We start from the raw sequence: 27,048 nt of genomic DNA on the forward strand, positions 1-27,048 counted from the left end.
TACATTAAAAGCTTAATGTAGTTTTAATAAGCTTTAATAGCTTGAAGCTACACTGAGACTTTTGGGATACCCTGGATGAATAGTATGAAATTTAGTGATAGCTCACATCTATATAGTGCATTTTAACTTTTCCAAAGTTGTAATTCCTAATGAGTACAAAAAAGATCCAAAATGTAAAAAAGCTTTATAAAAGCCTATCTTCTTCCCATCGCTGATAAAAAATGAATTAAATCACCATTTTTTTTTCTGTTTACACTGTGGCATAAATATTTAATAATTTAGGTTCAGGAGTCAAGATGCATTTATATTATCCACAAATATACATGGAGTAGCCACACTATAACGTATCCATTTCCAAGGCCAGGAGCTTTTGTGTTATGGGGATGTAGATAGCACTTGTGATGCCACTGGTAGAGGGAATTGCCAGGTAAGGAAAACTCCTTCGAGAAGTATGTAGAGTAGTAAGGACCTCCCAGGGTCACCCAGACAGTATACATTCCTACATTCCTTTAAGTTCAAGTTCTTCGAGGGCTGGGTCTTTGTATTTGTGCCTTTAGAGCCTAGCACATACATAGTAGGCACTTAATAAACATGTGATGAGGGCCAGCTAGGTGAATAGAGCACTGTGACCGGCCCTGGAGTCAGGAGGACCTGAGTTCAAATCCAGCCTCAGACACTTAACACAAAAACTAGCCACGTCACCTTAGGCAAGTCACTTAACCCCAATTGCCCTCCAAAAAGCAAAAAAGAGAAAAAAAAACGTGATGAATCACAGGTGGGTCTTCAACCTGGGTTTTCTTGGCTGGAAGATCAATTATGCTATGTCTGTGCATTATAGTTTAGCCAAAACAAACAAATAAACTGTTTTTAACCTATCCAAATTGGCTATTGTGTCATTTTATGAATCTATGCATTTCCCCTATACTGTATCATGTCTTGCATTTGACCCAGGTCCTTGCCCATGGAGTGGTCTGATGAGGAGGGGGGATGCTGTGACAAAGGCTGGGGTCGGCGACCTCTCCCTACCTGTAACGAGGAGTTCAGCAGTACTAGTCGCTTGTCCAGATCCATTGGTTGCTCGCAGGGAATATCTTCCACTGTTGCCTTTTGTCACAGCGGGGATCGTCAATTTAGCGCGGCCATCGCTAAAAGAGATCTGCACGCCGGGCAGTGACGCAGCGGAAAGAACCTGGCCATCCCTAAACCAGCTCACCTCAGGAACTGGAAAACCTGGAGAGGAGAGAAGGCCCAGAACGACTGTTTAGCATCACTGTTTTGGGAAAACACTGAAAGGACTTTCGTCATTTCCTGTCTTATGCTGTGGCTTCCAATGGCTTCAAAGTCTTTGTCTAATAAAGCTAGGTTTCTGGCTCATCCTTAGCCACCGCCAGGGGCTCAAAGTATGTAAGGCAATTCATGGTGCTAAAGACACAATGACAGCAGGATAAAAGTCTAAACCACAGAACATTTTAAGAAAACATTCTGAACAGCAACCTATGGTTTTGGACCCATTAAGAGAAATGAACTATATTTTTTCTGGGAAGAGGAAAATGTAAATACTAGTAGCATACAATTTAAAAGCTTATCTAATACAACACCTCCCCCCTCTCATTTTTATAAATGAGGACCATGAGGTCTTGAGGTTAAGTGACTTGCTCCAAGGTCCTATAAGAAGTTAATGGCAGCCTAGAAATAGAATCCACATTTCCTGACCCCCAGGCCAGTGCAGTGCATTTTCTCCTACAGATTTATAGAAATGCTTAAAATCAGGCCAGGAATTCATAAAGTGAAAAACCAGTGAATTTATGAGTGAATTCACAAAGTGAAGAGAAACCTATTTTTTTCTTTAACATACAAATGAAAAGCATAGACAATAATTGTTCAAATTCAAGGAGAATTTGAATTTTAAGAACAACTACAGGGTGGCCAGAAGTGTCTAGTCTAGTCACTTGTATAAACAGTTCTAATTTTTGGTCAAGTACTTTGGTCTTTGCTCCTGAACTCCACTGGGCATTCTGGACATCTACAGCTCTGCCATCTGCATTCAACTCCACTGACACCACTGACATTCTCTCTCCACCAGAGAATGGACTTTGCCTTGGACTTTGAGAGGCCTTACCTTTCTGGGTTCCACCCCTCTTGCCATGCCACCAGAGGGGACTCCCCCCATTTCCAGCTCCCCACCTCCCTTTTATTCATTATTTTTCCCTTACTAAAATGCAAATTCCTTGAAGGTGGGGACTGTCTTGCATTCTCCTGCTAGTATCTTCATTGCACAAAACCCAGAAGATAATAAACGCTTAATAAATGCTTTATCTATCTGAACAGCCTGGGAACCAATAGAGAGATATAAGGGGAGTTGACTAGATTGACACTATGACTTATTTGTAAGGATGCTTTTAAGTAAACTATTCCTTTCTTTCTTGGCAATTGTATCACTTATCCCTGAAAGTGATTCTGTTTCCCCTCCATTCTGACTTTCTACACTGGCACCTGAAGTGATTATGTTAAAAATGCGAATGGGCTTTTCCCAAACCTCACTGAGCACAGAATAAAGGGGAGAGAGTGAGTGCAGGAGGATGCAGACGGGGACAAATACATGCTCCACGAGAGCAAGCGGTATCCGATAATTTAAAGAAGTTGTGACAATCAAGGAAATCACCTTGTCTGGAAACCTCCAAGAACAAGAACGTGTGCTCTTTTTTCCTAAACCTACCTGGCCTCCAAACCTTCCTATTTCTGTGGAAGGTATTACCTGGCTCCGTAATCTTGTAGTTGTCTTGCACTCTTCCCTCAAACACTCCCCCATCCCCATCCAATCAGTTACCGAGTCTTATAAGTGCTATCTCTGAAATATCTCTTACATCTGGCCCATTCTTTCCATTTACACAATCATCAGCTTTTTCAATCCTTTATTACCTCTGGCCTAGATTACTATGAGTCTTCTTTTTAAAATTTTTATTGTCGGTTCCAAAATCTCTCTGTCCCTTTATGTCTTCCCCCCACTGAAAAGGCAAGAAATATAATATCCTTTATACAGATGAAGTCATGCAAAATATATTTCCACATATAACAGTCTTCTAGCTGATTTTTCTACTTCCATTCTCTCCTATCTTAAGTCCATCCATCATGTAACTGTCAAAATTATCTTCCTAAGGTATAAATCTTACCATGCCACTCTTCTGCTCAAAATACAAATTTCCTTAGTCTGGTATATAAGGACCCCCATAATCTGGTGCTTACCTATCCTTCCAGCTGTTTTCCCCACTACTTCTCTTTATGAACTGCCCCTCTTATCCTGACCCATTCATAACTACAAACTTGGGATTCCATCTCCTGACTATATATTTTTACAAGCCATCACTCAGCTTTCATTTTTAAATATGATAGAAAATATATGGTGGTGTATATTTCCTTAAAACTGTGTCCACAAGCAGAACCATAGACTCATAGAATTTTAGGACTAAAAAGAATTTTCATTCTACAGATGAGAAAACAGAGGCCCAGGTGTTAAAGTGATTTATCCAAGGCCACTGAATTACTAGAAAATTTGGATTATCATCCACTATTCCTTGTTTTCCCTTTCTACTACACTTCAAAATAAGTAAAGAAATAAAATGAACTCACACTGCATTTTTTTGCCTTTTTTTTTTTGAGGGGAAGTTGGGGTTATGTGACTTGCCCAAAGTCACACTGCTAGTTTTTATGTTAAGTGTCTGAGGCTGGATTTGAACTCAGGTCCTCCTGACTCCAGGGCCGGCACTCTATTCACTGCACCACTTAGCAGCCCCTCACACTGCATTTTCAAGACTCACAAAGATTAAACACAAAGATTGTGGGAGGAGGCTTTTGAAATCCTCTAGTACATCACAATATTAGGAGTCTATAGTTCTTACAGATGCTATTTCTGGTGATATGATTTTTTTTGTATATTGATAGAGATGATAATTATCCAGATAATTAAATTAAAATGCACTCTTTCAATATTCTTTACTAGAATATTCTGTAGAATATCATTGAAATTTAATATAATTTAGTTCAACAACTATTTAATGAGTTCTTCCTATGTGCAGAGTTGTAAGCGACAGTCTAAAAGCCATGCCCCTGCTTTCTCCCAGACTGTCCCCTGGTTGGTCAGATGGAAAGCATGGCAGATGGGAAGGCTAGTCTTTTTGGTGTTCCTCATGCATCACATGGGACATGGAGATCTCTCATCTACAGATCTTTGCACTGCTTGTCCTTCATGCCTCGTACTGCTTCCTGCCCTCTTCCTTTTAGAATCCTTTCTTTTCTTCAAAGTTCTGCTCAAGTCAGTTCCTCTACCCAAAGCCTTTTTTGATTTCTCCCTACTGCTAATGCCACTCCCCTAAAAACAACTTGGGTTTTATATTTTTCTCTCCCCCGGCCCCTGGTGTGCTCCTTGAGGGCAGGAACAATTTCATTTTTGTTTCTGTATTTCTCCTAGCTAGCACAGCGCCTGGAGCATGATAACACTTACTAAGTGCTTGCTGCGATAATTCTACATCTACCCTTCCTAGTTCCTTTTATAATTTAACAACCTCATGAGCACAAGGGCTCTTACATCTAAACTAATCCTCCTTCCTATATTTCACGTGGAGGCCATTTCCTCTTGCTTATTCCTCAGTGGAGGTGAAAACTATGCTCTCACCATAGCCTCTTTGACATTAGAATAGCTAGGTGGTGTAGCAGAGAGAGCACTGGGCCTGGAGTCCAGAAGAATGGAGTTCAAAATCAACCACAGATACTTCCTAATCGTGTAACTCTATCTGCCTCTATTTCCTCATCTGTAAAATGGGGACAATAATAGCCCCTTCCTCCCGGGGTTATTGTAAAGATCAAATGAGATGATACAGGCAAAATTCTTTATAAACCTTAAAGTACTCTATTAACGCTAGCTATTATTATGTGGTGCCTTATGATTAACAAAATACTTTACATACATTATTGTACTTGATCTCTTTGTGGGTGAGGCAGGTATTAGAGACATTCCAACTCCATTTTACAAATGAGGAACATAAAGTTCAGAGAATATTTGAGAGTAATTGGAGAGGAGAACAGATGGCAAGTCTAAAGAGGAGAGTCATCCCCAAATATTTGATTTTGGAATATAATCTTTGCTGGTATTTGAATGGATAACCATGAGTAAGGCATTGTGGGAAGTCCCTTCAAGCCAACCCTTTGAATCCTCCTGGTGAAAACCTGACCAGAGCAGCTGAGAAGATAATTACTTCATCATGACTCTTACTGAACTCTTCCCTACAATTCCTCAATGGTGGTGCTGTCTGGAGGGGAGGCATTTGAGAAGGTGCGTGGGGCCTAAATAAGAGATCCCTTGCATTTCTAGTTTCATAATCATTTTTGTAGCCTGTTCAGAGTATCTAAAATCCTGAATAAATTGTGGAGCTAAGAACTAGACATAATAGCACATGATAGCAATTATGTGTAAGATTCAAGTTCATTACAGCCTCTAGCTTATGTGTGTTCAAAATGGGAACTGTTTATGAGTTTTAGGTCTCAGAAGATCATAGTTTTAGAGTTGGCAGAGACTCATTTGTAAAATGTGGGAAAAGAGTTCCTTAGAGGGGAAGTGACTTGTCCAAGGTCACAAGGGTAGAGGGATATGAACCCATATTCTCTGACTCCAACTATAGCACTCTTTCCAATACACCATGGTGGATAAATACTGTCATTCATTTGACATGCAACAGATTATTCTACCTGTAATTTGTGGGGCAAAGATAGCCAAATAAAATTTTATTTTGTTGTCTTTATGAAAGCAAGTCTTCCGTTGTTGACAACTAGGCTTCTTTTTTCCCTGTTCATGGGTAATGAACGTCTTTAGTGATGTTTTTCTAAGAACTTCTTGCCATGTACTGTGAGAGAACAAAAAGCTACCTAAAAATCAGATTCCATCACTCCACAGGCAAGTAAAATTCCCAATGAAGCCATATGTGCTCTGCTCAATTCAGAAGTTACAGAGCTTTGAAAGACAAATAAATGCACTATTTGGAAGTCAGCAGGAGTTTATCATGCATGAGGAGAATGAGATTGGTCCCTATGTAGAGATACAAAAGAAAATGAAGAATAATTACGTGGCATTTGTGTACTGTGGAATAATGTATTAGCCAATTATGTTTAAGGTTGGTACAAAAAACTGGTAGAGAACAAAAAAATAAATCTTGCTTTTTGTCTTCATCATAAATGATAACAATGAAAAATGTAGAAAGGAATAAAATATAGGGATGCATTCAATTAAAGATAAGGCATGCTTCCCAATTAATCCATAACAGCTTATCAAAGCATTCATGATAGTCTGGTAACATACAACATTGATTAAATGATTTTGAAATATTGGAAAAGCATGCATCATTCAGAGAAGTACTGCCACATTTTTACAAGATTGTATAAGACAGTAAATAAGAGTTTTCTGGAACTTTTACTAAGTCAAAAATGTAATATCCTAGAAGGAAAAAATGCTTCCCACCAGTATTTCTACAATGTCTCTGCTGGCTCAAACTTAGCTTCCAAATGCCATTATCCATGAATAAGCCAGTGCCAGTCTCTTGATTCTTTCTCAGGTGTATTATAAATATGTAAAAGTACTAGTCTTGAAGCAAAAATAGAACCTATACTTTGAAATGAAATATTTGTTTTCTGAGAATTTCCAAGTACTTCACATATATGCTTTCTTTTATTTTACAGATAGACCTATGTGTATAGAAATAATCTTATATGTACATTTGGATTATGTGAATTTATATATAGGAATACTGAAACTCAGTTTAGGTATCTTATCCAAGGTCCCAATTTAATTTATGGGAAAAGCAGGATTTTTAGTAACCAGCCCTCCTGATTTCAGTCCAATGATACCACCAAGGTATCTTGAAAATAAAACATTGAAAGATTTTTTTCATTTAGACTCATAAGTTTTAATCATGCCGATCCTCTATGGTGAAGGCTAAGTATGTTCACAAGGGCAGGGACCAAAAGACAGAATAAAACCATAATTCTGTGCCTCAACCAAAGGATCTTTATCAACTTTGCTATCATACCAGTTCCTCTTTCCAAATGTCTGCCAATCATTTCTTCATAGTGAAAAATTAAATATTGTCATGACAACCTATTACTCTAGCCAACAGAATTGACTATCCCAAATTTTAAGGTTTTCTTATGAAATCTGGAAAAATAACTCCTAATTTTGGACCCTGCAGCTCTGTTATTTAGATTAAGTATATTTCTAAAACACCCAATTGTTGGATGTTAGAGATATTTATTATATGAAAATTGATAAATTCGATAATATAAGAATCAACATTATTTGTGCAATATACATTTGTTTGAGATAAGAATACCATTTGTTACCAAAGATGACTGTACATGTATATAGAAGCAAATATTTTTCCAGAGTTATGTAACACCTTCTTATTTATTTCACTAGACTGTTATTAGTTTACTGGATAGCTAATTTAGACCAGAGCATGGTCATGGGGAATGAATTTGTATGAGGGAGAGAGAAGGGATGGGGTAAAGTGTACAGAGATAACTCACTGGGAAAAGTTTCAGATGGGCAAAGGGCAGAGTAAAGGCACTTGGAATTTAGAACATCAAGAGAGAGGTAAAGTGACAAGTCTGAAGGCTAACTGAAGGGTCTGGCCAGTGGGCAGCTAGGTGGCACAATGGATAGAGCACCCAACCTGGAGTCAGGAAAATCTGAGTTCAAATCCAGCCTTAAGACACTTCCTAGCTGTGTGATCCTAGACAAGTCACTTAATCCTGTTTATCTCAGTTCCTCATTTGTAAAATGAGCTGGAGAAGGAACTGGAAAACCACTCCAATATATTTGCCAAGAAAACCCCAAATGGGGTCACAAAGAGTTGGACATAGCTGAACAACAACAAATTAGTTTGGCCTAATCGCAATCTGGTTTATTAAACTAATGGATTCTCTTGGAGTTTTGACAATACTTTTCCAAGGTCCCTTCCAGCTCCAAAGATTATAATTCTATTATTCTTTTATCTATATTTTTTGAAACTTAAAAATAGCCAGGCACTTGTTAAATATAACAACAGCAAATCTATATGAATCAAATCAGGAAGGGAGGAAGAGAGCTGTGCAGTCTTCATTTTTCATGATGAGGTAAAAGTAAATTCATGACTGAAGAACAATATAACAATATTTCAGTTTGGGGTTAAAAGAAACTGCATTTTTATGTTAATATTTAATGTCTGCAAATCTATAGCTTCATTATGAAAGAAAAAAAAAACTTCCTTTAAAAAATGATTTCTCCCCTTCAGTAAATGATTAATATATTTCTTGATCCAATTCAAAACAGATGTGTGCACTTTTGTATTTCATATTTTCCCCATATTTTGTCATTAAAATCATTGCAATGATCTTGCTCATTTTTCAATTAAATTGTCATACATACCCAAACAACAACAAAAAATTATTGTATCTTATCCTTCCCAATCTCTTTCCTCTTAAGATGAGACCTTTTCAGCATAAAACAAAGTAGTAGCTGAGCCATATGAAAATGGATATAGTATTTCCTGACATACTTTTAAAATACTTTCTATGCCTTTATTTCAATGAGGAAGATTGGCTCAATTAAAAATTGAATCAATAAAATAATTTTTAAGTTGATCTTTGACACATCATTTTTAGGGGATGACACATCTTCTGAAGAAAGTTCATGTGCATATCCATTTTCCAGCTGGGTAAATTAAGGCACAGAGATGTTAAGTGGTCACACAGCAAGTCAGAAGTTAATGCAAGGTAAGGGTTTAGGGACTTCTAGTCTATCTTAGGCTGTTGAATACAAATATAGTAGGATCAGATTTAGCCCTGTTCATCTGCTGAATTCTGACATTGTCTTAAGTTTATGCTAATTGTCATGCTTTGTGGAATTCCAAACATGACTACAACATTTTAATGACATTCGTGTGTCATATTTTGTCAGCACGGTATGATTGGTTATACCCTCAAAATGACCCCTCCACAAAGTTGGACGAATGAGAAAAATCAAAGGAACATTTAGACTTGACTCTGTATCTAACAGCAAGGTTAACTCATCACAAATTGTAGAAAGGGGAAAGAGGTTAACAAAAAATGATTTGTTTTCTTACCACTAATATGAGCCTCAAAGGTTGCGGCACTACCCTCCAGTGCCACAACACTTTGTAATGGCTGCGTGAACGTAGGGGCTTGAGTCGCCATCTTTTTCAGGCACTCTGAAAGAGAGATGAAACATAATTAGAATTCCTGACCTAGGAGGGAAGACACCCACTCCTCTAAATCAAAGTCAGTCAATGACCTGGTCTTTATTTTTCTTTTATATTTTGATAGCTGAATTCCAATAGGATTAGGTTTTCTCTGTAATCCTTTATGTTTTATGTGGCTCAAAACATTGTTCTGAGAAGGGCTCTCTAGTTTCATCACAGTGCTTAAGGGGCCTAACACACATAAACACACACACACACACACACACACACACACAAACACACCTTAAAAATTCCTACTCTAAACTGATAATCTTTTGGTTTTGTCATTTTTGTGCTCACTGGTGAATTGGAATATGACTTCCTTTGAGTATTTGGCTTTAGTCTACTAAGAAGTCTAAAGCTAAATAATACTTTTAGGGAGAGAGGCAAACTGAGTATGCCAGAGAAGACCCAGGAGCGAACCCTACTGGTAGAAGATGGAAAATATTTTCAAAAAAATTTTAAATTCTGAATTTAATGAAAATACAGGAAAAATGGGAGAGGGGCAACATTTCCACATACAAAATAGAGCAGCTAAAGAATATTATATGTGAAATAGCAAATCTCAATCATGTCTAAGTTGCTGGAAAAGTCTTTCTTAACAGAAATGGGTAGACTAAACTTGTAGGGTTGTAGGGAAATGGAAAGTAGGAGGACTTCTATGATAAAAAGTATTAAAGAAGAGAGTAATGTCAAGGTTTAAATGAAAGAGCAATTCTGTGAAACCTCAAATTTGAAGAATTTAGATTCTCTTTAAATATTTCAAATATTATAAAATTTTACAAAATATTACAAATATTTCTTATTAATTGTCTCTAGATGGCTTAAATTAATCAAAAATTGAGCCAATTATCGTGGATTATTGTTTTTGGCTTAAGTTTTGCTTGATTTCTTTCATTTTTAAATTTGATCTGGGCCCATGATTTCATTCCTCTAGGGAACCACCAATGAGGAAACACCCTTTCCCAATGAAGGCCTGCACCTGTTATGCAATCTATCTTCTTAAATAGAGTTCTGGAGGCAGGGGACAGAGAGGGGCGGAACTGCATCATGCAGCCAGGGTATATCAGAAGTCGAATCTGAACTCATATCTTCCTGACCTGGAAACTGGTTTCCTGTATAAACAGCGCTGTTTCTTAGCAAGTGATATGTCTTGAAAATAAAAACTTACATGTATAGATCTTTAAGTTTATAAAGTATGTCATTATAAAGTATACATCCCTTCATATGATTGCTGGAAATGCTTTGGTTTTAGATGTTATTATCCTCATTTTACAGATGAGGAAACTAAAGCCTTAAGAAAATTAAATGACTTTTGTGAAGTCAGACCCAGCTTAAATAAGTAGCAAGTTTGGGATGGAACCTCTGTCTCCTTATTGCAAGTCCAATAAGCTTTCAACTACTCCACAGTGACGTCATGCAGCCTCTCTGGAGCAAAGAGGCCTTCAGGGGTGGGATTTGAACTTGCCTCTTCCTGACTCCAAGACTAACAATTAGAATGATAAAACCATAAACCTAAAGCAGGAAAAGACCTCAGAGACCACCTGTTCTAATGCCTTTGTTTTCCAGATGAGAAAACTGAGGCCCAAAGACGAGAGTGTGCTTAATAAATGGTTAACAACTGGCTTTCCAAAAATGTACATATAACCCATTTTTATACTTAATTTGCCATATTAATATTTGCTCTATCACTTTCTTAAACCTAATCATCAACAAAATCATAAATCAAGACCTGATTAATAGCAAGGCATAAAGGTTCATGTTCAAAATTTAACAACTGACTCTGTTAAGTGGGCCAAGCTCCAGCCCAAGCTTAGCTTGCTCAAGGTCACACAAGGAGTTAAATGGGAGAGGTGAAAGTTGAAGGTAGTTCCACTAATTTGAGATCCAGTATTTTCCCTTTCTACTATGCTGCTTTCTTGTTTTGTTTTGTTTTCCCCTTTTAGTCCTGTGGATCTCCATATGCCAAAGAGACTGAATAAATACTAAGTTGGGGGTGAAAAACTATCATTGGCATCTGACTGTGTAGCTGAAGGTTATTTTTCTTGCCTGTCATGTTTTCATAATATAAAATATTCCCCATCACAGAAATGAATGTGAAGAGCAGAGCAGAGTTCATTTGCACAGGGGAAGTTGGCACTCTGTCTTCCAGTTCCAGTTAGATGGAATTTTCTAGTGCATAAACACTTAATTCTGCAACTTGGATCTCTTTGTCCAAAGATGAAAAGGGAGATTCTCAATTGACAATTACTTCATTACTGCTTTGTCGTGAGGGTCTCTTTATTAAAATTATAAAGCAGTAAAAATTCACAGGAAGATTCTGTATTTTAATTGTGACTTCTAAGTGGAATAAGCATCCTCTTGGAAAAGCATATTCTTGGTTGGAAAATTCAGATGTTAGCTGAAGAAGTTTGCACTTCATAAATAAGGTAACTTCTATCAAGAGCACATTATTTTAATGTACTCTTGATAACTACAAACTATTTGAGCTTGATTGTGTTTCCAAATGTTTCACTTCATTCTTAATAGCCTTTGCCTTTTACATGGATCTGCTTTACATTGTTTTAGCATGCATGCATTATCAGCTAATTTAAACACAAGTCCATGATAGCTGAAAGGAGCATTTAGAAATAAAGTGACCTTTAAAAGAATATTTATGTTCCTTTTCCAAACAACAGCTCTCACAAATTACATATTTGCATTTATCACTTAATGATGTATCCTATTTCTGAATATTTTAAGGGAACAGAGGCTTGATTTATTCAAAATTCTCAAATATGTGCCAATTAACTTGGTCTGGATTTTTTTCCTACTCACATAAAAGTTCAGACCTTATTGTGTAAGCAAATTTTGTTGATTGAAAATGTGATCTTGTGAGACTTTTGTATAATTAGGGTTAAAAGGTATGCATCCAAAATGTCACACTCCCAAAATAACCTCCCCAGCCATGATTGACAGCAGACAAGTGTTCTGTCACTGCCCTGCAATTGATATCTTAGCAGTTGATTCCCTTAAAAAGTCATCAGTGCTTAGTTGATACCACATGTATTTTATCAGAGCTATTCTTGGTGTATCTCAGTTTATCACTGAGTAACATAACCTTGAGCACTTTTCACAGACATAAAGGAGTCTGTAGCTGGAGGACACATTTCTAATGCCTGATTCCATTCTCAAGTTCCATTCTAAAAATAAGAAATCCTTTTAAGAACTTAAAATTGGTCGAGTGTGCTGACATGCTAAAAGCATTACACATTGCCCAGGAACACTTTTCACATGCAATTGAAAATTCAAGGAAACAAGGTTTAAGTGGTGCACGTGGTACCCCATGAACAAATTACTCACATAACACACACACACACACACATACACTCACACACACACACACTTTTGAAATTGCCTGTATAGTATATCGCATGAAATAAAGACCCCAAAAGAGATAATTGACTATCAAAAAAAATGCTACTGACCTGATTTCTCAGGAGTGCCTAAAAAGAGTGGGCTAAGCCCAGTTTTCCTTCTGAAACGACGTCCTTATCCAGAGTTGGTTTTTTAGACAATCCCAGACATGAATCGTTGAGCCTCTAAACCTAAAAACAAAACTACACAGTCGAAACAGTGTAGTTTTGCTTTATGCAATCCCTACACCCGAGGCGAGGCTGGGAGTGCACGACTGCTCAAGAGTGTTAACATGGTTCTTTTCCGTTATATACTCCCCAGATTTGCTGACAGTCCCACATCACTGAGATGTTGCCTCTCCTGATTGGCTCCCAATAGGAAGCATAACTGGAGAAGGGTCCATTTGGTATAGTCACATACCACCTGTTCCTCTGATTGGCGGCGCTAAATTTAGCACCCTACAAGTGGACTTTACCAAGGAAAAAGAGGACTATTTTTTCCTTTTCGGAATAACCCTAGTGTGGATTACGGTAGAGCATTTGGTTAGGCAACTGCTAAAGTCTTTAGACTTGGGGGATGGAAAGAAGATGTGATAAGAGAAGAATTTATTAGATAAATAGAGAAGAAAGAAACAAGACTAATGGCTCTGCCCCTGTCAGTCTGGTCTAGACCAGTCTCTTCCTCATTCCCCTCCGTTGCTCCCCACTTCTTTCCCCCCCCACTTTTTTTCCCCCCCCCCCCCCCCCCATAAAAGCAACCAAATGCATCTGTCAATCACAAAGCAAAAAAGTAAGCTGATCTCATCCATATGGTTGAATCATATTGTCAGAATCCTTTCATTTTTTCGGTTGTGTAAATAGCTAATTTGTGTTGACCACAAAATATTCTTGGGTCTTGGGGGGATTGTTGGAATCTTCTTAATGATCTGCCAACTTTTTATGAGACTTTTCAAAGATAAGAGTAAGTGGGGAAATGGGAACTCCAGATGTTTAGTCAGTGGAATAAAATGATTGTGATTTTGTCAGATACTGACGGTAGTATTTACAAACATGTGTGACCTGTTCCTTTATCATCAACTAAGTCTTATATTTTAGTCATAATCATTCAAAGGCATTTCTTCAGACACATAAAATGCTGCCTTTGAAATCTCAGGAGTTTTCTGTAACTAATGGGAAGAAGTGAGGGAATTATATAGTTATGATTTTGGTAGCCAAATTTAATTTCAAGCAAGAGATATTTCAAATACAAAAGAGCATACCAAACGATCTTTATAATACATCATTTGAGAGCTTTATAATGCACTATGTAGGCAGGGGGAAGATAGTCATCTCTTTGTTAATGGAAATAGTCTTTTTTTTTTTAGTGAAATAGTCTTGCTTTTTCAAATGTCAGTGAAACACATTTATCTCCCAAATAAATTTTTTTTTTACTATTGTGGGACAGGATGGCTATGTATCAGAAAATTCCATTTCTTGATCATTTCATATACTATAATTGTTTCACATGATAATGAACTCTAACAGCATTCAACAGACTTGTAATCTATTGCACCACACAGTGAAGTAATCTTCTCTGAAGTAATCTTAAGGACAAATTATTTCCTGTACTTATTCAACCTGAACCAAATTAAAGTTATCTCTACTGGTAGAATCACCTTATTTAGGAGAGGATTTCCATATTTCTATTTTATAAATTTTATTCTAAAAATAAAGATATTTTCATACTACATATCTTCAAAGTTTGGAGACTGTCATTTCTATTCACATACACAGTTTAAGAGAAAAATAATTAGTTTTAAATTCGGATACATTACAGAAAAGTCAAATAAAAGGTGAAAAGTAAAACTAAAAATATTTTGGGATGATTCTATTTTAGGTTGTTCCTGAAATGACAGCTCATTTAAAATATTTTGAAGAATAAACAAGCTGATTAATTTGCCATAACTTTAGTAAAAAAAAATGGCATGTTTTCTAGTGACATAGGAATAAGATTAGGAGTTATTAGGCATCATATATGGCATCATGGAACATGCCCTCTTTGGCTATTAGCTTCCAGAGAAGTTAATTCATTGTCCAAGGTTTCACAGTCAAGAAATGGCAGCGTTGCCATTAAACTAGATAATTGCTACAGGCCTTGCTAATGCTATGAAATGTTCTTCTATCTAGACAAAACAGCAGAATGTAGAAGGCAATGTGATATAGAGAACATTGGACTTACTATTTTTAATTAAATGTTTTAATTAAATTAAATTTTTAACATTTTTTTAAAAATTTGAGTTCCAAGATCTCTCTCCCTCCCCTTACTTTCCTTGAAAAGGTGAACAATTTGCTGCAGATTATACGTGTGCAGTCATGCAAAACATATCTCCACATTAGCCTTGTTGCAAAAGAAAACAGAACAAAAGAAACCCAACAAAAACAAAAGCAAAAAATTTTTAAATCATGTTTTGATATACATTCAGATTCCATCAGTTTTTTTTTCTTCTGGAGGCATTTTTCATCATAAGTCCTTTGGAATTATCTTGGATCTTCCATCATTCACAGTTGATCATTGTACAATATTGCTGTTACTATGTACAATGTTCTCACTCTACTTTGCATCAGTTTATACAAGTCTTCCCATGTTTATGTGAAACCATCCTGCTCATCATTTCTTATATAGAACAATAGCATTCCATCACAATGATATACCACATCTTGTTCAACCATCTACCAGTTAAAAAAAAAAGCAAGCATTGGATTTTAATTGAGAACAAAGACCTGGGTTCAAATTCTAGTTTTTAGAGGAACAGTCAATATTAACTTGGACTTAACTCCCCCAGGTCTTAGTTTCCTTATTTGTAAAATGAAGGATTTAGACTATATATTCTCTAAAATCTTTTCTAGTTTTAAAGGTATGAAGCTCTGCTTCTACAAGGAAATATCATAATGTGAAGAAAAGAGTATGAGATATTGGAATCAGAAAGTCACTGAAGGGGCTGTGATTCTTTTTTTGTGATATAGAAATATGATAAAATTTTATTGAGATGTAAGAACTGAGAAATATGACAGATTCAGAGAAATATGGAGAGGCTTGTTTGATCCAACAAAGAATGAAATTAGCAGGATCAGGAAAATAATTTACATGATGACCACAATGATAATGTGAAGGAAAACTAGTTTGAAAGATGTTGGAACTTTTACCAAATCAGGTAAAATCAGGGTCAAATTATAGCACAATGATGAAACATACCTTCATTTCCTTGGGAGAGAGGGGATGACTAGAAGAGTGTAGCACCAAATATGGTCAATATTTCTATTTATTTTGCTTGACTATATGTGTTTGTTATGTCAGAGAAAATATTTTTGAATTAAATTTTATGTTTATTTTTAGTTGACATCATTCATTTCCACAAGATTTTGAGTTATGAATTTTCTCCCCATCTTTCCCCTACCCATCACCCCCAAACAGCAGTCCCACTGAATACCCCCTCCCCCACTCTGCTGGGGCTGTGATTCTTGGCTCTGTCACTTACTAGGTGGAAGACTTTGAAGGAAAAGCCATTTAAGCCTCCTGACACTCATTTTGTCTTCCATAAAATATGAATAACAATATATTTACATTTATTATTTCTAAGGTTCCTTTCTGCTCCAATATTCCATTATTTTATACTTATCAAAATGTTAAAAATAAATTTTTTATTGAAACAGGAGGGAATATATTATACATAACCATTTCTTAAACTAATTTGATCTTGATATACTTTGGGGCTGGAGATACAGGGTGTCCCAAAACTCTGAGTGCAGACTACCCACAAAGTTTGTCACACAATCAATGGATCTCGTACAGAGGGTAATACTAAAGCAAAGAACCAAAGAGTTTTAGAGTTTGAAAGGATTCCCAGAGCCTTGTAGTTCAACCTACAGCTAAAATGAAAGACTGATCTATCAGACCCAATGAGTGGTCATGTAGCCTTTGTCTGGAGACCAGTGCAGGATATCTCCCAGGTCCAGAGATGACCCTTTCCATTTTTGGATAGCTCTGGTTGTTAGGAAGATTTTTTTCTGATGTCAAGCCTAAATTTACTTCTTTGCGACGTGCACCCACTTGCTTCTGGTTCTGACCTTTGAGTAAAGCAGAATAAACCTAATCCCTCTCCTCCATGACAGCTTCTCAAGCGCTTAAAGACAGCTGTCATGTTCCGCCCAGAGCCTTTTCTTCTCTAAGCTAACCCTCCTCTGTTTCCTCAACACATTCTCATATGGCATGAATGAGAGGGCCTTTATCATTCTACTTGCTCTCTTCCTGACACTCTTCTGCTTGATAGGCATCCTTTCTGCAATGTGGTATCCATAAATGAACACAATATTCTAGATGGGATCTAATGGTGGCAGACTAACATAGGGACTGATACCTCTTCATACCTGGAAGCTGTGCCTGTCCTTGTGCTGCCTAGGATAACAATGATTTTCTTTGCCTTTCCTAGAGTCCCAGAGGCCGGAGAAATTTGGGGTTTGTAGAATGAGAACTGGAAGGGACTTTAAAGGCCAGCTAGTTCAACCTCCTCATTTTACAGATGAGGAAACTTAGGTTTTCAGAGGTGAAATGGCTTTCCCAGGGCATAAACGTCAGAGGCATGATTTCAACCCATGTCTTTCTAATCCAGAGTCAGCACTTTTCCCACTGTGTCACCAAAATGGCATTAATTAATTATATTTTATATAAACATTAGTGTAATAAATGTTCACTATTCATGTAATTTTATATTTAATATCCTAGAAGAGGAAATAGTTCTAGCATTGGCATTTACCCAAAGAAAATCTCTTCTTTCATACTACATAGAACATCAGTTTGGGAAATCCTGGGGTAGAGAATCTTTCTAGTTGGCATATATAGTTGAATGCCCAATTGCTATAAAAGTTATTGAGGTGTTTGGCACTGGTGAGCACCTTCCAGTTGACAGGAATTCAGGAGAAACAGGATGGTGGAACCTGATCATAGTGGCCTGGCCCTAAGAACTTATGTATGCCAGTAGAATGTCAAATCATCAAGATAGAACAGGGTTTTTTTTGGTTGAATTTGACATTTTGCTGCTTGACTAGTCTTGAACCTTTAATTCCTAAACCCAGGAAATTGCTTCTTGCTATCCCCCACCCTCCCACTAGGTTGTGCTACTGGTTTTGACCAATCTTTGTCTTTAGCCAGTAGAGCCAAAACTGAGGAAGGGTAACCAGGTCTTTTTTGTCAGGGCACTGGTGTTACTCAGGGTGAAACAAGTCTAGAGAATTCTATCCTGGGGATTTGCTGGAGATCTAATTGGTGTGGGGAGAGGACATTGTCAAATTTTCAGTTTGAGCATTTACACCTCAGAGATCCCAAATACCACAAAACTGGACTTGATATACTGTTTTGTTGGTTGTGCAGACTTAAGAAAGTGTTAATAATATAGATTAAACTTAAAAGAGGGCCTCTAGGTGGCATATCTTTGCCAAGAAAATCTCAAATTGGGTCACAAAGAGTCTAATATGATTGAACAGCAACAAAAGCTTAAAAGTGTGTGCATGCTTTGTTTTTGTTTGCTGGAAACCTTTATTAAACATTTAACAGCACACGCCCGCCTTCATCCCTGAACTTCTTGCTTCTCTGTCCTTTGCCAGCTTGCACAACCTTGTTTCCTCATCTGGTCCCACCAACCATAGCCTCATCATTCCCAACTGCCAACCTCTCCCATGAGCACAGGCCATTTCCTCTCCCAGTGTGGCTCTCCTTATGGTAGGACTTTCCACCATGCCTACATTGCTGCCACCCTCCACATCAGACTTTACTGCTTCTGGCATCAACTCAGCAATCAGCAAGTGGCCTTGGCTCCTATTTCAGACAATGTTACTTCTAATTCTCACACTCCTGTCCTTGACCTTGAATCTCAATTTGTTCCAGTCCCCACCCTATGATCCCATCACCACCCTAACCCATACTAAAACTTCAGAGCTAAAACCTCTGTCCCATTTCCCCAATGTGGGGAAAACAGCAACAACACATTTTTTTTAATCCATCGTGACATTCAAGTAGCCACAGCCCCTGTCAGGGACAGAAAAAAATAGTACATGGTGTGGAAGTTCAGATCGCTGACAATACAGTCATCCAGTATAGACATGAACCACTCTCCCCATCCACTAATACTTATTTTACAGACACTCAACTTGTTCCCCTGTAGACTTTGAGAAAGGAGATTTTGCTCTTTGGGCTTTCACAATCCTCTGTGCCTTCAATTTCCAAATGAAGCTGGTTATTCCCTAGCTAATGCACTGTGAATTCAGGGGTTGTGTTTAGTATTGGCTTAAATGACATCATTGTAAACAGTGAACTTTCCAAAAGGAAAAAAAGAGGATAAATGAAGCATGCCACAAGTGCCATCAATAATCCAACAAGTGAGAATGAAACACCTCTCCAATTTAAGATTTTGCTCGTATAGTCTGCTCTCAATTAGCCACACTAATGGAGAGGACAGCAGCCCAGATAAACCAAAGCAGCTGCTGAGTCAAAACTCACCACCATTTGGTGCTACAATACAATAGGTGATTTGCTCCCCCCTCATGTTATAGACAGTGTAAATAATTGAGTCTTTACTGAGTACCTATTCTAAATAGCACTTCCTTCTAGATAGAACCAGGGGTATGTTGGTTAATGTTTTAACAATAGACTCTCTGGGGGCAGCTAGGTGGCTCAGCAAGTAAGAGCACTGGCCCCAGTGTCGGGATGACCTGGGGTTCAAATCCGGGCTCAGATACTTAGCACCACACCCAGAAATAACTGGCTGTGTAACCTTGAGCAAGTTACTTAACCCTAATTGCTTTAAGAAAATAAAAAATTAAAAAAAAAATAGACTCTCTGAAAAAAAAAAAACTGCCTTAGTCACATTTTTTCCATCACTTTCTTAAATATAGACAATCACCAAAACAATAAATCAAGCATTTGCTTATTTCCCAGGTGCCAATGCTCCTGGGAAATTCTGAAAATTTAGCACATCCCTAGATAGAACCACCCCCAAATACCAGTATACTAAGATAATAATAATAATCTTTGCGTCTGTTAGCATAGCAAGCAAGTTCAATGCAGCAGACCTGGGGTTGGAATGGGATGAGGAGGGAGGTAGAAAGAGATTCTGCTCCAGGATGGGGTTTTGGAATTTCTCCCCCCACCCGAGTTCCATTTAGCCTGGCTGTTTAAACAGTAGAAATGATATCGTCCTTGTCAGGGTATGTGTTACTGGCCCCTTATAATTCTGCTTGTGTCAAGTGCATGGGGAGAAGAATAGGATCATTGATCAGGAATCTTTATGGATATCAGGGGCATCTGGTTCAACTCCTCCATTTTGCATTTGAGGGAACTGAGGCTCAAGGAGACGAAGTGATTTGCCCATCCCAGAGCGGAGGAGGGGTGAGGCAGATTTGAACCCTCTGCCAGTGCTCTTTTCACAGTACCACAACAACATACACAGGACTCTGGTTGCTCTAACAAGGAATGGTAGAGACAATGGCTCAGGGTGTTTGGGAGAGTCTGCCTTTCTCTGTGTATACCAGTGTACTCTGCTGGTGCACTAACCCCTGGACTAAAGCCAATGGAAGGGACAGCTGTGAGCTGCAATGCTCTAGAATGATCTTACTCTAGCCCTGACCGGTTTGGGAGTGGTCTGTGATGACTTGTGCTTTCAGATTCATCACAATCTGCTTACTGCTTGAACTGAACCTACTTCACCACTTGGGAAGCTGGTGGGTTCTACCAAGCCTCTGGGGAAGAGAAAATGGGATAATGAGAGTCCTTAGGATCATGTCACAAAAGAATCAGCTGGTCAGTTGGAGGAACTGAGGATATTTAGCTTGGGAAAAGAAAGACTGAGAGGACACATGATATCTGGCAAGCATTTGAACTTGTGGCATGTGTATGAGAAATTAAACTTTCTCTTCTTGGTTGGGAAGGGCAGGAACAGAAAAAATGGGGAACAGGTGTAGAGATGTATATTTCAGTTAGATGTGAGAAAGGTCCTTCTCAACAATTAGAATTAAGACAAAGGTGGAATGGGTCACCTCAGGAGATAATGGGTTTCCCCTCACCAGGAGTCTTGAGGTTAAGGCTGACTGGCCACTTGTCAGGCAGGTTATAAAGGGAATTCTTGTTCACATGTGACTGGAACAGAGATCCTTTTCAATATCTGGTTGCTCCCAATTCTGAGATTTGGTGAGTCCATAATTTTATGAGTGACATATATATGTGTGTATGTGTGTGAGTATGGATGTATATATGACACTTTCACGGTATTGTGACAAGGCTCAAGTAAGCTGATGCATATGGATATGTGTGTACACATATGTGTATATACATATAAAGAAAGAAAAAGAGAAAAGAACGATGGAGAGAAAGGAGAAGAGGGAAAGAGACAGCTGGGTGTCATGGTGGATTACAGTGCCAGGTCCTGGAGTCAGGAAGACTTAAGTTCAAGTCTGGCTTTAGACACTTCCTAGCTGTGTAACCCTGAGCAAGTCACTTAACTTCTGTTTGCGTCAGTTATCTCATCTATAAAATGAGATAATAATAGTGCCTGCCTCCCAGAGTTATTGTGAGGCTCCAAAAGGATAATATTAGTAAAGAGCTTGGCCAGTTCCAGGCACATAGTAGGTGTAGTATAAATGTTAGCTATTACTGTTACATGTGTATACACATATGAGATTGCTGTCATCAAAAAGGCTTTGGAGTAGACCTGTGCCTAGGTAGGTCAGTAGCTTCTCTCTGAACATATCTACCAGAAGACTTTGAAGAAAAAATGTGGATAGATCCTGAAAGTAGATTTACCAGGGAATCATGTATGAGATACCCACATAGCTCATTGGATTCAGGGAACATCTAAGAGGTAGAGACAGGCTCAGAAGCATGGAGGCCACAAGGAGGGTCTCTTCCTGTTGCTGAATTTGTAGCTTTTGGTTGATGACTTCACTTACCTGTAGAGGCACCAAGCAAAGCTGAACCTTGGTATGGGAGGGGGAGGGAGGGAGGTGGCTTAAAGAAACCATGATGGAGAGATCTGGACCTCCAGAGGAGAAAATAGCTTGGAGTTCCTGGCTTGCAGGAACCATCCATGATTACTACATGTGTTCTCTGAGTCAAGTTGCAGCCCCTCTTCGTGAACTAACTGGAATGAAGGACTGTTATAATCCCTCCACTCCTACAGTATGTGAAGATTTAAAAAATATTTTTAAAATGGGTTCTCTTTCTTTCCCAGTTGAGGAGAATACAGAGAGTAGAAATGGACTCCAGCTAATATGTGGGATTTGCCTTAGAGACTGGAAGTAGGAAGTGTTTGGAATGTCACGTTTCATGATACACTAGGCAACATTACTTGATTTTACCATGCTTTTAGTAATTTAATCATATTGTTTATTTTTGACCTTGAGGTTTGAATGTCTGAAACAACATGGTTTGTCTTGGAAGGAACAGGAGTAACTGGTGAGTGGAAGCCAAGCCAATGAATGACAGGTCTTTATGAAGGCACTCATAGATAACAGTCTGGGATATAATGATGAGGGGTCAGGGAGTCAGGTGCCAGTTACCTTACCCCCAATTCTGAGGCAAACAGGAGAATGCAGTTCCTTATAAAAGCAACCTGCTATATATGTAAAACACATTGCAACCATGAAACACCATATACTTGAGAGTTATAATTTTTATCTTTCACATAAACAATTGCCCAATAATATATAACTCTCTATAATTTATAACAATATATAATATAACTACATATAATATATTATGTAATAATACATAACATAACAATAATATAATGTATAACTATCTATGAGATATAGAATATAACAATACATTTTTTTCTAGCTCGAGGTAAACATTCAACAAATACTTGTCCAGATTAATAACTGAGTTCACGGGAAAAGATTCAGACCTGGAAAGGATCTTAGAGACCACTCACTTTTATAGATGTGGAGAATGAGACAGAGAAAGAGTTACTGACCTGCTCAGGGTCATGTTATTGTTGTCCTTCATTCTCCAAGAGGACCATGACATCAGGAAGGTGATGCCATGACTTGTGAGTGAATTGGATTTAAGTGAGGCAAGGCTGTGCAGGGTCACCAGCCTCACTGTCTCCTCTGGAATCATCTTGGTCCAGGGGACAGATACAGATCAGGACGACTGGAGAGGGCCCCCTGAGGGTCACGTAGCTAGTATGTACCTAAGGCAGGATTAGATTTCACGTCTTCCTGACTTCAAATCCAGTGTTCTATTCATTATGCCTCAGAATTGTTTGTATTAGAGATGACCTAATAAAGAGTTGGGTTCAAAACTATCATCAGGAATACTTTACATAGACTGGATAAAGGACAGACCTGCAGATCAAACTCCAATTCAAAAATATGACTGTGCAGGAGCTATCTGACTAATTACTTTGGCTCAGGTTCTTTTCTCATAACCAAAATACATTAACAGAGTGAGTAGCAGTGGAATGATGTTTACTAGACTTTTTAAAATGAGTATCTCAAGGAGAGGTTTAGTGCTGCCCAGAGGCAAAGGGACACATTAATGACTTTGAGTTCCTTTCCATCCATCTAATTTTTTACAGCTTAGATATCACCTTCTCACTCAGCTGTTTTTATATGCAGAAATAGAATAGGAAACAAAAGCACATGGGAAAGATCATCCTACCAGTTAATTCTAATTAAATTATTGAGGATCAAGTGAGAGAATAGGAGCAAGACCTTGGGGAAATTACTTAACCTCTCTGAGCTTCAATGTCCTGATTTGTAAAATGAATGGGGGCAGAATCCATGAGACCTGAAAGCTTATGTGTCAGAAACATCTATCACCCATGCAACCTCGCTAACTCGTGTGGCTACTTGTCTTTGACAGAAGAAGTGAAAAACCAATCAGGCGTGCCTTAAAAAGACACCACACAGCAAAGAACTGGAAGTTGCAGGGATGCCCATCAATTTGGGAATGGCTGAACAAGTTGCGGCATATGATTGTGATGGAATAATACTATGATGAGCTCAGTGCTTTTAGGAAAACATGGCAAGACTTGCATGGAATAATGATGATTAAAATGAGCAGAAACAAGAGAACACTGTATACAGTGACAGCAACATTGTTTTAAGAACAACTTTGAACAAGTAAGTTATTTTGACTATTAGAAATACCCTAATTAACTATAAATGACATATGAAGAAAAATGTTATCTGCATACAGAGAAAGAACTGATAAATATATGTATACATAGAATTGCATTACATATATACGTATATATGCACTTACATGTATACACATTCATATACATACATACATATGCATACACACAGATATATATATATATATATAAACACAACTTTTTGTGTCTAATGAGAGCCATCTCTAGGGCAAGGGGTGGGAGGAGGGAAGGAAAAAAAGAAATTTACATGATAATTTTGTATATTTGAAAGAAATAGCAAGTTGTATATAGTAGATTTGTGGTTTTATGTGGATTCATCTTTTTTATTGTACTATGTTATGGAAATGCCTGTTTTATTCCATAAATTAAAAATAAAATAAAGAAAAACAGCACAGCTCCCTATAAGATACCTAGCCCATTTCTATATACTTGTGCTCCATTCCCCAATGTCCTATCAGATGAGCTGTGAAAGCTTGGTGTAATAATGTGCCAACTTTGGGAGACAGCTCTTGAAGGACCACTGTGGAATCCATCCCTCTGGTCATGACCTAAAAATTGTCATCTCTGGAATTTTGGCAATGTCCTGGTTGTATCCATTCCATATCCTTCCCCATTTCATTTTGGAGGCAGGAGGCATCAGTTTTTGATTTGTTTTGGGGGATGGGTGCTGCCCTAGCCTTCTCTACTTTTTCTTCCATGCCCTTTAGCGTTCGGTTTCTCCAGTTAAGTTGTTTTGCTTTGTGTTACACATGCCAAATAAAAGCCCTACTGCTTTGTCTTGAATTATTCTAATTTCTCATCATCTAATTTTTCTGTGAAACATTTTTCAGAGCCCATATGTCAGCTAAGCTTCTGACCCTCCATCCATCTTCTGTCTCTATTTGGCAACCATGGGAAGCTAGCTCCTAAGCTCTGCTCCCAACAGGAAAGTGCCTTCTGCCCTTGCTATATATGTACATCACTTCAAGGCCACAGAGAGCAGCTGTGGAGTCACCATGGTTTCAGATGAAACAAGAGACTGTATGGTTCCTAGTCAAGATCACACAGAGCCCTGATTTTCCTATCACCTTTATAGGATCTGATTGCCAGTGTAGCCTGGAGGTCATCAAAGAAATCATAGTGATGTTACACAGGCTGACCATTTGAAGGTTTAAAGACCACATACAGACAGGTCAGAGGAAGCAGATGGTACCATGTCTCCAGGAAGCCTTGTCATTACTGCACTGTCTTTTTCATTATTTATTCTATGTGCATTGCAGGCATGTTCAACACCAATATGACCAAGTGATTCATGGTATCCCAACCCTCTTCCAAGGCTTCCCTGTCAGGACAAACTATGAAGCCCTGGAAGACCCATGAGGAACAGAACCAGACTTAGAGGACATGGACCCTAGCTAAGCCACAAAGTGGTACTGATACCATCATCTTTTTAACTTTAGACATGAATTTTATAGAGAAGTTTTCAAATTAATATCAACTAATTAAAGATGAATGAATGTCATTAATACTTTTTAAAAAAGATCATTGCAAAGAACTAGAACAAAGACTATTGCAATAGGGTAAATGAGTAGTAAAGAAGGCCTACGTGAGGGTAGCAGCAAATGGTACCAGAGAGGAGAATAGGAATGACAGCTATTATGGAAGTAGAATTGACAGGACTTCAAAATTGATTAGATATGAGAGATGAGGTAGAAGAGAACATCATAGAATCACAGCTCAAGAGAGAGATTCTTAGCTATTCTCCTATCACAGACCCCTTTGGCAGTCTGGAGAAGCCTGTGGACCTCTTCTCAAAATCAGGTTTTTAAATGTATAAAATAAAATAATTACTTAGAAAGAAAATTCTATTGAAATGCAGTTATTAAAATCTCTGGATTGTAGCCAAGGAGTGCTGTTTTGAGTGTCCTGGTTCTTTAAAGTCTACTCATCTCGGACTCCCCACATGTTATAAAAGGAAGACTATACCATCTACTTTGGTGGTTTCTGTTATTATGTAGAGAAATTCTTTTCCAAACCTGGCCTATGCAAATGTCACCAGGCTTTGGATTAATTCATATGAGTGACGACACAGCATAGTGACTAGGCAACGAAATTTGGAGTCACAAAAACCTGAGTTCAAATCCTGTCCCTGACACGAATAGTTGTGTGACTCTGGGCAAGTCCTTTAGCGTATCTCTGCCTCATTTTCCTCATCTGCAAATCTGGTGATAGAGGGAAGATGTTGGATGCAGTGTTGCAATGTCCTTCAAGTTCTCTCCTAGCTCCAAATATATGGTCCTATGAGTTCAACAAGCATTTATTGTTTTTGTTGTTCATCTTTTGTTTTTGAAGAATGCCAATGACATCATCAAAGACATCGCTAGACTTCTGCATTTTAAGTGAGACAGAGCTTCACAAAGTCATCAGCCTCACTCTCTTTTCCAGAGTCATCACAGTCCAGTGGCAGGATAAAAGTCAAGAGGGCTGGTGACGGCCCAGGATGCAGTGGATGATCTTGGCGTCTTCAGTGTCTCACCAAGCTCTAAGCACTCCAAGTGCCTGCTTCAACCACCTCCATGGCCATTGGAAGAGTCGTTCTCATCCACCCATTCCAACAGGGGAAGTGTTCACATGCTTGGGGAGGATATTCTGTGCCCAGAATTCTGTTAGGCTTTAGGCATGCAAAAATAAAACAAAATAGTCCTTATTCTTGAGGAGTCATAGAAACTTCTCTTCTTTTTGCCTTAGCAAAGATTCAAATCCCAGGAGAAAATGCAAGTCAGAGGAGCTAGAGAAATTTACCCAACCTCAGACTTGCACTTTTGGTGATGCAGAGACTCTTCAGGATTTAACAGCTAAGAGTAGGAAGAATTAGTGGAGTTGATTTATCTGTAACGCAAAGGGAACAAGAAACACAATTTCGTGGGATACCTTATCATCTCTTCTTTCAGAGTTCAAGGTGAGCACAGAGAACCATAAAGAACATTGCAGCTTTCAAAGAACTGGACCTTCATACTAAGTCAGCTATTCTTTGACACTCAGTGACATGATGCAGAAGTAAGCAGATGGAAAGGAAGATGGTGAGGCATGTTTTGGAAAATAAGACTCAATTGAAAAACAAACAGGGTGAAAGCTAATAGACTACTCAGAGACTTCATACACACATCACTACCTACATTCATGCAAATGTTGAATCATTTCTTCCAG

General features: G+C 38.2%; 1 protein-coding gene and 1 long non-coding RNA gene across 52 annotated transcripts in view; one reads left to right on the top strand and one right to left on the bottom strand.

Moving 5' to 3' along the window:
- The window catches only part of TTN (titin), a 324,829-nt gene extending 311,768 nt beyond the window's left edge, over positions 1-13,061 (bottom strand). For all 50 annotated transcript variants that reach the window (XM_069068526.1, XM_069068527.1, XM_069068543.1 and 47 more), the window contains exons 1-3: positions 12,749-13,061; positions 9,147-9,251; positions 1,027-1,230 (exon numbers count right to left, since the gene is read on the bottom strand). In XM_069068526.1, the coding sequence (XP_068924627.1) occupies positions 1,027-1,230; positions 9,147-9,237 (295 nt within the window). In that variant the 5' untranslated portion in view covers positions 9,238-9,251; positions 12,749-13,061. The remainder of the gene's footprint in view (positions 1-1,026; positions 1,231-9,146; positions 9,252-12,748) is intronic.
- A 7,263-nt stretch (positions 13,062-20,324) lies between these two features.
- LOC138146603 (uncharacterized) lies at positions 20,325-26,548 on the top strand. 2 transcript variants are annotated; one of them, XR_011164544.1, is made up of 4 exons: positions 20,325-20,891; positions 22,103-22,154; positions 23,568-23,827; positions 26,287-26,548. It is a non-coding gene; the product is annotated as an uncharacterized lncRNA (long non-coding RNA). The 2 variants fall into 2 exon arrangements; XR_011164545.1 differs by lacking the exon at positions 22,103-22,154.
- The last annotated feature ends 500 nt before the right edge of the window (positions 26,549-27,048 follow it).

Source organism: Petaurus breviceps, unplaced genomic scaffold, assembly GCF_028583685.1.
Source record: "Petaurus breviceps papuanus isolate PSGF00001 unplaced genomic scaffold, PetGlider_PUasm1.0 90763, whole genome shotgun sequence".
NCBI lineage: Eukaryota > Metazoa > Chordata > Mammalia > Diprotodontia > Petauridae > Petaurus > Petaurus breviceps.